Source organism: Charadrius vociferus, unplaced genomic scaffold (assembly GCF_000708025.1).
Source record: "Charadrius vociferus isolate BGI_N301 unplaced genomic scaffold, ASM70802v2 scaffold109, whole genome shotgun sequence".
NCBI classification, from domain to species: Eukaryota; Metazoa; Chordata; class Aves; order Charadriiformes; family Charadriidae; genus Charadrius; species Charadrius vociferus.
Genome location: NW_009650060.1, coordinates 1,107,992 through 1,120,491, shown reverse-complemented (window position 1 = coordinate 1,120,491; position 12,500 = coordinate 1,107,992). Strand labels below are relative to the sequence as shown.

Genomic DNA, 12,500 nt, shown 5'->3' with positions numbered 1-12,500 from the left:
AACGGTCTCTGCTGACATTCCTGTCCGCTCAAGATATGAGAGAGGTTAAAAGTCAGATGTTGCTTATCTTCTTCTTCTTGACAAGGATTTGTGCTTTCTGATGTTTCAGAGGCGGGCAGGCTCGCCGGTGCCGTGCACGGGGAAGGCAGTTCCTCCTGCTGGGTGGTACACGGTCCACGTTGGGCTTCACGAAGTCCAGACTCGCGATGCGTGTCCCTGGTTTTCATTAAAGCTCCGGTCTTCTGCTGAGCCTCCAATTGATAAGCGTCTCCGTTTCTTCTAACCCCCATTACCTTCTCCAAATGGGCGAGCTTATGTTCTGGCATGAACCTGTTAGGAAAAAGAAGAAAAAAACCACATAATCTGTCTTGAGTTTATGCTGGATTTCAGTTTCACCTGGCAATTGTTAATTAATGAATAAAGAATGAGAAGACAAAACATGGTTGGTATTTTATATCCATCCAAGCAACAACTCCACTAGTGTTCAGTGAATCACAGAATCATAGAATCACAGAATGGTTTAGGTTGGAAGGGACCTTGAAGATCATCGAGTTCCAACCCTCTGCCATGGGCAGGGACACCTCCCACTAGACCAGGTTGCTCAAATGATACGGTTTATATATATTTTAGTGAATATGTTACCTGTGAATTAAAATAACAGGTTCACTGGGTTGAGAAGCCAAAGGTGTCCACTGAACCACCTCACACATGCATCAACGGGGAGAACAAAACTATTTGCTTGCTAAAATCAAACCAAGCAAACACCTCTGGGAAGTAAAAAGTCAATTCTGCCAGAAAAGCCTTGGCCTTTTTGCCAGGACTACAGCAAAGATTGGTAGCAAATGCTACCAATCTTAACGTAACATAGGTCTATGCTCAACGTAACATAGGTCTAGTCTACGCCTAGGCTTGAGCCCAACGAGTTGCTTCACCACCCGTCAATGAAAGCCAACGCAGAAAGACTGTTGCCCAGTAACATGGGTCAAGCACGTACCATGACATGGAAGTGGGTCTGCTCATCCAACTAGCCTTGCCTGACTTCTACAGTGACCCACAGAAAAAAATTAATTACAAATTAGAAGAAAAAAACCCCACACCTAGGTGAAAAGGATTGAGTTGTACATCCACCCGTAGGATAGAAGCAACCGCCCCCATGTTTTTTCACAGGTATGAGTAATGAACACAAATACGGGGAAACTGAGGCAGAGCTGCTCATGACCTCCCTGAGGTACCACAGACAATATTAGACACCACTGGCTCTTCCATCTGATGTCCACGCTGAAGAAAACCCTTCCCAACAGCAGGATGCATTTGCACAGGCATATTGAGGCCACAAAACTCGTTTTTGTAATACGTGAAATGTCACGTTTTATGCAGATCTAGTTCTACCATTCGATTTAAAGTTCTACTATTCAATTTAACTACTTTAAATTATGGCCCGTGCCCAGGAAACACTCCAGCGAAACTCCTTCGTTCAAACACGACTCTTCTAAATTAACACGGAGAGGACTACGTGCACGGCCACCATGGGATCCTCACTCTAAACGCCTGCCTGTACCTCAAGTTAATTTGCCCAAATATTATTTACTTACATGCCTTTCAGTGTGATTATGGTTCTCCCAGATAAGTAGAGACATTTAAATTTCCCGTTTCCTTTTAATTTCCAAATGTTTACACACTACAGCCTGTTTATTGAACTGTTTACTAAAGCCAACACTTGCTCCGCTTTATCAACCTCCTCCACAGTTCTTCAGAGTTTTACTCCATCACAGCTCGTTTCTGGGCTGTGAACAAACCACTCCCTTCCCTCTTTGTCGAAACAAATATTCCCAACCACCGGAATCATCCACTTCACCCTGCAACGGAGCACCTCTAAACACAAACAGACCCTTTTTCTTCAAAATCACAACATACAAACACACCCCCTATGTGAGCTTTACTGCAGTTGTACTTTTGACTAATTGCTTTGACGATTTTTCTTCAAACGCCTAAATCTCCTTTCTTAAGTCAGTCACTGCGTAACCGCTCCATGTAACGTGGATTCTTTGATTTGGCTTGCTGTCCCTTGGGGTATTATTTTCATGTTTATCTATACTAAGCTGCATTTTGAAGCCACTGACCGAATCACCTATGGCATCTACAGACCTACCTTTTTCGCCACTGCTCTCTGTCTCTCGCTGGAGCTGCTCCATAGGTCCAACCAGAAGAAGTTCAGTCGCATTCAACAGCCTCATCCAAATCCATCACCCGTGTTACAAATAAGACTGGTTCCCAAACGAGCCTGAGTTAAACTATTCCCACCTCGGCGACTCAGCCACCCGCAGATTCTCAGAGCATAAAAGCGTAAATTCGGTGTGGCTGAATTCCATATATACGTGCTCCTAACACTTATGTCGGTGTTTTGACAGTCTAAGCTGAATTATAGACCTAAAACTGGCTGGTGGTAGCTCCTCCGAAGTATGGACACATCCCCGTGAGGATACGCTTTTATAGATTTACGCATGGGGAAAAGCTGAAGGAGAAGTAGGTTAAGGGATTTGCCCTAAACCACCAAGTCTGTGACTGAATTGAGAGGACTGATTTACCCAACCAAATTTAACTAACAGATTTCGAAAAATCATTGCCATTAAGAAGAATTGCTCGAGGTGTGAGAGGTCAGACTACCTAGGCGGGCTGTATCCCCCTGCCTGTCTTTAATCTCTTGGCCAATCATCCACTCAATGCACCATTTCTATTTCTGAAGTCATTTTCTTCTTAGTTTTCAGCCCTTATAAATCTGATCCGTCATTGCAGAATTTCTAATAATATTAGATAAAACTTCACCAATCTCTCTCTGGAATAAACTATTTAACATCCCTTATTTAAGACATGTGTGTGCAATCAATTCCGTGGTATTTACTTGTATTACACACACAGTATTCATCATCTTGACAATTTTTTAAAAGTTTTAGAACACCATTTCACTTAACAGTTTAAAAAAAAAAAAAAAGATTTATTTGATGGTTAACTTTGGAACAAGTTATCTGCATTAACTTCCATTGTTTTGGCATAAAGTAGTTCTGTATATTTTACTAACAACAGTGGAGACATGATAAAGGATGTAGGCAGAGAGCCATAAACAGCTCTCGCTGCAACCCGCAGTGTTCACATAAAAGCATTAATTTTTCGGACTTTGATTGGAAGACGTCTCCGTGCTCAGCCACTTGGATTTTACTAAATACAACCGTGTATAAAATGTTGTACCTGAATATAACAATTTTAACTGCGGAAAGACCATTGTAAATCATATGTAGTATAAACTTGTCCACATGATTGGAATGATATAATGGATATTGTAGTCCCTAACCGCCAGCTAATGTTCTTTATGACACTTAAATAAATGACCTGAAAATAAACTAATAACAACGTGAAATCTTCTAAACCTGTTCATGTGCATTTCCCAAGCGCATGGTGGAGAAAGACAATGTCTAGTTAGCACATTTTTTGTCTTTATATTTTCTCCAGAACATTTTTGCTCCAGCTATTCTATTCTTCCTCTTCCAAACTCACATTAATTCTTCTTTTTTGCTGCCTTCCAGACAGAGTCATCTCTCCATCCAGTACCTGCCCAGATCTCAGTCATTTATAACCATCAAGAGCTTACAGGATTTCTACAACACCATCCAGAAGTCTATAACCTGTAGAAAAAACAAGCGTTCCAGTATTTTATTTGGAGGCAGTATCTACTCCCAGAAAGATCATCAGAGGTTTTTTTTTTTATCCTCGTCTAAATTTCAGAAGATGCAACCTCAGAGAGGCCGGTTATGGAACAGCAGACCTGGGGCAGGAGCAGCCATAGGCTTAAAAGACTCGATATAAGGAAGAAATTTTTTCACACTGAGGGTGGTGAGCCACTGGCCCAGGTTGCCCAGAGAGTTGGGAGATGCCCCGTCCCCAGAAACATTCAAAGTCAGGTTGGACGGGTCTCTGAGCAACCTGGTCTAGTTGAAGATGTCCCTGGTCATGGCATGGGGTTGGACTAGATGGCCTTTAAACGTTTCTTCCAACCCACACTGTTCTTTGAGTCTAAAAAACAAGCTGGAGAACTCCCGCAGCAGATAGGCAGGATTTAGTTATCGAGAAGGATACACCCTTTTTCTCGACCTTAGTTACACCACGCACTAGTCACGTAAGAAAAATGCCATAGCAGTCTATTTTTAATATGGGAGCAGGGTTTTATTGTTATTACTAATTTGTGGTAGTGAAGATTTGTACATGTGAAACTTTCCAGAAAAAAATATCACCAAAGCATACAAATATTAACACTTTCAACACATTCCACAAGGTACTGCCCCTTAGATTTAAAAAACACATGGAAAATATTTTACTTTTATCCATAACTCATATGTATTTAAACACTGAAAGTTCAGAACAAACAGTGAGAGACTCAAATATCTAATTTTAGTATCACAACTTGTTTTCAAAACTTTCAGAACTGTTTTTCTTCTATTTATTCAGACTTTTGAGGATCTCGGATACATTTAACAGTCAATTTTAAAACTTCATGAAGACTTTAAAAAGACTGAGGCTTAAAAAATTTCTCTTTTTGCATACTAGGTATAGATGTTTAGTTGAAAAATGGGTTAAAAATTAAACTCAGGTCACATATATTAAAAATTCCGTATACTAAAAGTCAGAGTTTCAATCTAAATATTTGCCATTGTGAAGAATAGATTTATGTTTTTAAAACTCCCCAATCTATATATTATATATTTTCTTTTCATTTATGCCATTTATTCCAACTCTGAGGAAACCCATGTGCTTTTCCTTGAAGTGGACATGTGCGTTTTCCCCAGCCCTTTGGTACCGCGTTGCCATGTTACAGCGCATGTGTTTATTCGCAGCGCTTCATTTGCCCTAATGGAAAATTACTTACGGGATTTGGTTTCTTTTCGCAGCACTGAAAGTCACTTTGTGCACCATTTTATTAAGAACAACAGCCAAAAAGGATGGAAGGGCCACAATGTCACTGCTCGATGAATAGAAACCCCATTAGAAAGACTAACCAGAGTGCTGGTTTAGGTTCGATCAAATTATACGGGCAAGTTCTGCGTGTTGTATACTGGTTTGGACAGTTGTTCTCCATGAGCCGGGATAATTTGTAAGAATGGATATAAGCTTAAAAAAAACACCCTGAATTGATAAGAACTTCCCCTTCTGTAACCTTATTTACATTTGCAAGCAAAGTTAAACATAGTTCCGAAAGTGCCCTGGATTTATTTATTTCTTAAAAAAATATATTGCCATTAAAAAGTTTAAAAGCATCAAAGGGAGATAGTTATGATCAGACACATTTCGAAGCCTTCCCCAGGCTTTGGGGCTGGAGCACACACGTGTTAGAGCTGCCACGTTTCCTTCATCACTGATGCACCGTCACGGCATAACTCACAATTTAACAAACTCACTGTCTGAGAATGTCCTTTGTCTTTCTTTAAACAGGACCACAATTGTCTCTTTGTTGACTGTAATATTTTTAGGAGGATTTATGTGTCCTAAAACACTACAGAGTTTTGTGGAGAGCTTCTGTGATTCTAATACCTGGAGTCCATTTGGCTGTTGTGATGGACAGTCATTTTTGTCTTTGCAATAACTGGGAAATTCCACTTTTGCACTCTCCGCTTCTTTGAATTTATCCTGTTCCCACGCTGAATTTATTCTCACAATTACTACAAATATATGTAAAACTATACAACCGTGCACACATATTACTGGCCAAGACGTACAAATACCAAAGCTGCACGGATCTCTCTGAGCTTTTTCACAAGTCAAAATTTTGTCCACTCTGTTCTAAGGGAAAAACAAAAACAAAAAAAAAGGCCATGAAAGCAGTTCTTTGGAGGCCAAACTAGGACAGCAACTAGTTTAGTATATAATTGGTTCTCATATTTATATATAAATTTATACATCTATATTTTTTATATCTAATGTTACGAATCACCTGCTGGCAGTAAAACCAGTGCATTTGTATTTAGCTCCTTCTCGAAAGATTGCAACAAATGACAAAACTGGGAGACTCGTCTCAGTTCAGCGATTTTTCTCTTGATTTTTTTTTCCTCTGCAACTACTGCCACATTTTGCTCCACAGCAAAAAAAAAAAAAAAAGAAAGAGTTGAGTTGCTGAGTGTGATCAGGTGTCCCAAAGCTGTGCTACAGTTCAAACCTCAAAGCTCAAAAGAAGATTCCCCATCTTTAGGGAATTTGATATTAGGGTTTATTGAAGTTGTCACATACTTTCGGGGATCTAATTTCACTTTCTCATCTTTAGCGATGGTTGTAATTCTTCATTCAGAAGAGGGAAGAGATTACTTGTCAGCAGTAATCTCTAACACAGATAATGCCATATAAATATTAGGGGCTTATGAGCATGGACAAGGATTAGGAGCAAAGAGAGAGAACAGAAAGAAAACCGAACAGAGCCAAGATTAAGCACTGGGAAGGGCACAGCAAAAGAAAATACAAGGTCTGTGGCTGAGCTTGTCTCCCCGCACTAGAATATATGTTTTCCTGGGTAGAACAAGTAGGGTTTACACAGACTCCCCTGTTTGTGACCTGCAAAATACAGAAGTACGGAAGTATTCGAGATGTAATCATTTTTCCCTGTCATTATCTTCCCTCATCTCCTCTCTTGCTCAACTCAGGAGAAATACAGAATAGTCTCAGGGAATCACTGAGGTCTCTGGTCTGACCTTCAGCTCAAAGCCCAACCAGTTGGACCAGGTTGTCTCATCCAGCCAAGTTTTAACTATCATCGAGGGCAAGGATGAAGAAGACCTCCTTCTGACAAATAAGCTGGAATATTGCTGTTTTGGCAACAGTTTAGCTGAATGCAACAACCCTTGTTGCTCTGGCGGTGTGCCTGGCTAGCAGGAAGGACCCAGAGATGCTCCTGGAGAAGAGAGGCTGCATCCAGATCAACCACAGGCAGCTGGTTTTGACTCAAGGGGTAACTTGGTCCATTGGAGTGGGGAAGGAAGATGAGACAGGCAGGAGAGGAGAGATGTCAACAGTAAAGAGCGCAGAAGAAAAACAGGAAAAACAGGATAATTCTCAGAATCCTCAAACCGTAACTCTCACCTATTTTTCCAGATAATTTCTGAGCAAAATCCCTCAATATCTAGTATTCATATTTGATACTGCCAAAAATTCCCCCTTTGACTTAGCTTTTCTTTCCAATCTAGTTTCACTCTGACTCAAAAACACTCATAGCAGTTTATTCTTTAAGGTGCCATATCTGTACCTCAAAATAAGGAGGATGGTCAAACCGATCTTTAACTTTCCCCCCAATATTACAGTTGAATTTCTAACATTAAGATTACTGCTCGAGACACGCTGCAAAGCCGATATTCTAGATGACCAGGAGTTTAACTAACGTGTTCTTCAACTCTTATTCCCCAAAATACAAGGAAAAGTACTACCTTCCAAAACACACGCCTGCAACAAAACTATGCAAACCAGGAGCGAAGGCAGGTGAAACTCCTCCAAACCAAATATATCCCCCAAAGTCAAAGCTTGCCTGGTTTTGATTCTTCTGTTCTGCTGCTCTTGTTGGACATCATTTCAGCCAAAAGCACGTCTAGCCTAATCCAGTACTTGCAGGATTATTCCATTTTGTTACATATTTACTCCTGACAAATGACTTCAACAATATCTTAAGCGCTTTAAGTCACAAAAAAAAATAATAAATAAACCAAATAGCGATTACTCTGTATTTTAATACCAGAAAGGAGACTTTGGACCCACTGAAGTCAAAGGCAAAGCTCTCAGACTTCAAGAGAGACAGAGTTTGACCCTAAATCTATTATTTCTGAATTGACATCTTCAGTACTCCGAAATCCTTTAACACTAAATGTAAGAATCTGTGCAGTTACAATTTCTAAGAACATCATTCTCAACAATGAAATGGTGATAATTTAAAAACTCACAGAAAGATGGTAATGAACTACAATACATATTTTATAATGCAGATGAAAATAACTTATGCATTATTTTGCACAAGATATGAAAACAGGAATTAATTGATAGTTTAGAAAAAAACAAAGTCATTTTCTCTGTAATTAAACATCATGACTGTGCAGATCTGCTACACCGGCACTGTAAGGTAACAGATACACTTCTGGAGCGCTAACAGTCACCTTGATAACAATGGCCAGAAATTTAGAAATTCTTGATTAAAGTTCTGCTTCTGCAGAAGTTCAAAAGAATGAATCACACCATGGGGAAAAATTGCTGAGAATTGCAAGGTTTTGAAGGTTCTTTAGGATCCTAAAGGATCGGTCGTGTTTATTAGTGCTTATTTAAACAGAAAAAAAAAATCTCAGCTCTCCAGTGCTTATTTAGAAAATGCAAATTTCACATATAGCTCAAAACAATACAGTATCTCTTCTTGCTAAACAGAATTGGAAATGGGTGTTTGAAAACTGATATCACACCTTAAATTATCCTGCCTTTTCTTTCTTTCTTTCTTTTTTTTTTTTTTAATTAAAACTAATACCAGGATCCTGTAACATATAATTTCCTGTTTTGTGGAAGTCTTTCTAATCAGGATATATAGGATGGATGTCCCCTTTAAACAGGCTGTTTTCTAACATACGCAATGCAGAAGGGAGTGCTATCATAACACTTCAATAGTTAAGTGACTTTATGAGAAAAATACTTCCAAATGTTTCCTAAAACCTTCCAAACCGCACCAAAGAACATTATCGTAATATTATGTTTCCCTATGGCCTCCAATATTTAAGCTTGCTATTCTCGAAATGATACTTGGATGAAAAATATGAGTTTATGTAATGTATAAATTGTTCCTAGAAGAAAAGTTGCCTTTAAAATGACTCTGTATGGATGTCAGATATTTTACATTTTCAATGGCCTTTCCATATTAATTGTATAAATAGCATGCCGGTGCTTTGGGCTGCACGTGAAGAGTCTGTATTTTCAAACTGAACGGTCACCGTGTGATCTTATTCATAGCAAATACCGAACACAATAACTGTCTGAACCGATTACGTATCGAGTTACCCTTAATAGATATCCATATTTCTTGCACAGTATACATAAGCCATATAAACTGTATACCATATATCAATAACATATTCCAGCGAATCCACCATCAAAGAGTTCGTTTATAGGAGGTTTTCATTTGACTCGGGGTTGTAATGTTCTGTGCGAGCATAAGCTAACCATTTCAGTGATTTTGCCAGCAAGCTGCTTTTTGGCAGATTATTGGCAGGACATATTGGCAACAAACTAGTGCAACTAAGCCCTTCTTATAACTTACAGGTAAATAATGATTTTAATAAATTTATGTAAAATGTTCCACTTGCTGACATCTGTTTTTGATAACTCACTCCACCGCGCAAACGTAAACTTCTGTGCCGTTCTCAGGAAAACACATATTTCACCTTAATTATTTAACACTTTCTCAGGTACCCCAAGAAAGGAATAAGCAACGTGAAAGAAATACTTTCGCTTGAAGGTTTAACTGGAGAAAGCTTTATCTGGAAAAGCTAGAGAAATTAATTAAAAATAATAATTGTACGCACACACACACACACACAAAAAATCTAAACTACATTTTGTCATCAATACAACATCCAAGTAGCAAGAAAAACACTGGGTTGGACCGTGGGGCAATGCAGAGACTCTGACCTCCAAATGTGTTACTATATTAGATTTATTTGCACTTTTTTTGCACTACAGCTGAAGTTTCAATGTGTACGCAGCTGTATCTCAGCTGAGCAGTGGGGTTTAGAGGGAACTCTTGAGTTTTAATCCCAACTTTGTCAGAGGGTCAGTGTCTCATTGTCCAAACACTGAAAGTCTCTCTCCAACTCTAGAACCAGCACGGCAGTAGTGTTCTGTCCTAAATGCACCAAGTTTTTCTCAGAAAGCTCTAAAAATATTATTACTTCTAGTAGCAGGGTCATCAAAGGGAAAAAAAAAATCACCCAACAACAATCAAACAACCAAACCCCAAAAACCTTGGACTTCCTTTTTTTCTTTTGTGGTATACATCAGGATGACAGTGATGCTGATTTAAGATCGCTGAGAATCTGCCCTTCAGCATCCGGGTACCAGAAGGTTCCATGGGGAGCCTGCACCACCAAATCCCTGGAAAACACACGTGGCCCATCACTGAGCTACTGAGGCTATTAAAGACTGTAAAACAAGAGGAGGAATATGCATTTTTGTTGGGAAAAAGGAGAAAACAGTATCAATACAAACAGCACTGTTACCCTTACACACTATGAGCTGGCAGTAACCAGCTTGGTGGCATATCTGCATGAGGACAGCAGGAAGGATGGTGCCCACCTCGTAAGGAGATGCAGATATGTGAACGGCTTGAGCTAACACCTGCTCTGTAGTGGGACATGGTCATCTCGAGCATTACCGCACTAAAGAAGTACACGAAGATGATCAGAGAAGAACGCAAAGATGATCCGAGGGCTGGAGCACCTCTCCTGTGAGGAGAGGCTGAGAGAGTTGGGGGGGTTCAGCCTGGAGAAGAGAAGGCTCCAGGGCGACCTTATAGCAGCCTTCCAGTACCTAAAGGGGCTCCAAGAGAGCTGGGGAACGACTTTTTACAAGGGCATGTAGTGATAGGACGAGGGGGAATGGCTTCAAACTGGAAGAGGGGAGATTTAGATTAAACATTAGGAAGAAATTTTTCACAATGAGGGTGGTGAGACACTAGAACGAATTGCCCAGAGAAGCTGTGGCTGCCCCATCCCTGGAGGTGCTCAAGGCCAGGCTGGATGGGTCTTGGAGCAACCTGGGCTGGTGGGTGGTGTCCCTGCCCAGGGCAGGGGGAATGGAACTAGATGAGCGTTAAGGTCTCTAACAACCTAAAGCACTCTATGATTCTATGATTAAAAAAAAAAAAACAAAACAAAACATCAGAAACCTTGGAGAGGCAAAGAGGTTGACCATGATTATTCAGTCCCGTGCTTTGCTTCTACAACTCTGAACGTTGTTCGCATAGATACACCCCAAATGATCATGGAGAGTACTCTCAGTACAGTACTTGAGGTTTCTATTGGAATACGTCAAGAAGATGAAAGAAAGGCCAACTCATCATTTGAAGGCAAATGACAAAACCAAAACAAAAGCATTTAATAACATCAAGGAGAAATTCCTTCAGTTCCTCCCTCCTTCTAAGTCCAAGCCAGCCCTTCTCGGGACACCAATTCCCCGACCCGCTATGCTCAACGTGGTGACAACTACTGCCAGCTGCCCCCCTGCTCCTCACGTCCTTCACCCTGAGTGCCTGCAGCACCATGTTCAATCTGTCAAACACATAACTGTAATTAAGGGAAGCTTAAAAGGTTTGACATAGCGAACGTCCATGTCTGTTTGGCTTGTGGATACATCTCATAGTTCTATTAAATAACTTTTAAATGGGGTAATGAGTAGGGAACAATTATTAAGCATCAGATTTTATTTGTGCCCACTTCAGCTTAGAATTTGCTTGCTGGTTTGGGGTATTTATTCATTTATGGAGTCAGCAGTTTAAGATTTTGTAAGGCTTGGCGACACGGTTAAAACCCAGCGAATTCTTGTTGAGATCTATTGGACGTGCTGGTAAAACTCGCTGTTGCTATAGCGGACTCGCTTTTAATTTGATCTGTTTCAAGGATTCGGTATCCTTCCAGCACGTTAGAAACCTAAGGGCATATATTTGTATTGTTTAAAGGCAGGAAATTCTGTGAACTGAAATGAGAACATATCCCTTTTGCCTTTATGGACTTTTGTTATTTTCTCTTCCTTTTGGGGTTTTTGGAAACAAAACCAGCGAAAGCTGAAAGTTTGAACAATAGCAAATTACTTTCAAGGAAAAAAAAAAGTAAAATACTAAGCATACTGCTATAACTTTGTTCATACACTTTGTATATATGTAAATTGGACTTACACAGGCATCAGAAAATACTATTTGCAGCAGGGCCTTAGACTGCAATAGGATCATACTGGTTTTGTCATAAAAGACTGTGGACTTTGCTGTTTTACTTTATTATTATTCCTTTACTACCTCGTATTCACTTGTACCCCACTGACTCCATGACAGAGCCGATTTGTTCCATGCTAACTACAGAACTAGTGCAAGCGCATTTTTATTGCAAGGAAAAATCCTACGAGTTTTTGTAGCTCTTTCACTTTAACTCCTTGTCCAAAAAGTCCCACATCCCTCTTTTAATTGATGCAAAACGCAGGTCGGAATTCTGGGACCAGTGACACTGTACAGACTTAAGCAATGAAAACTGGTGAAAGATGAAGATCTTTCTTCATCTGAAGATGAAGAATCATATTCTGCTAAAATGAAGAGTTGGACAGATCACAGAATCACAGACTGGCGGGGGTGGGAAGGGCCCTCTGGAGCTCCCCCAGTGCCACCCCCTACCAGAGCAGGGGCACCTCCAGCAGTGGCACAGGACGGCGTCCAGGCGGGTTTGGAATGGCTCCAGAGTGGG

At 40.2% G+C, this 12,500-nt stretch overlaps 1 protein-coding gene across 1 annotated transcript in view; it reads right to left on the bottom strand.

Annotated features, from left to right (window-relative positions):
* Positions 1–12,500, bottom strand: part of GTDC1 (glycosyltransferase-like domain containing 1) — a 133,791-nt gene that overhangs the window by 39,181 nt on the left and 82,110 nt on the right. Inside the window, exon 4 of the mRNA XM_009891699.1 lies at positions 1–330. This exon is cut by the window's left edge and continues 24 nt beyond it. Within this exon, the coding sequence (XP_009890001.1) occupies positions 1–330 (330 nt within the window). The remainder of the gene's footprint in view (positions 331–12,500) is intronic.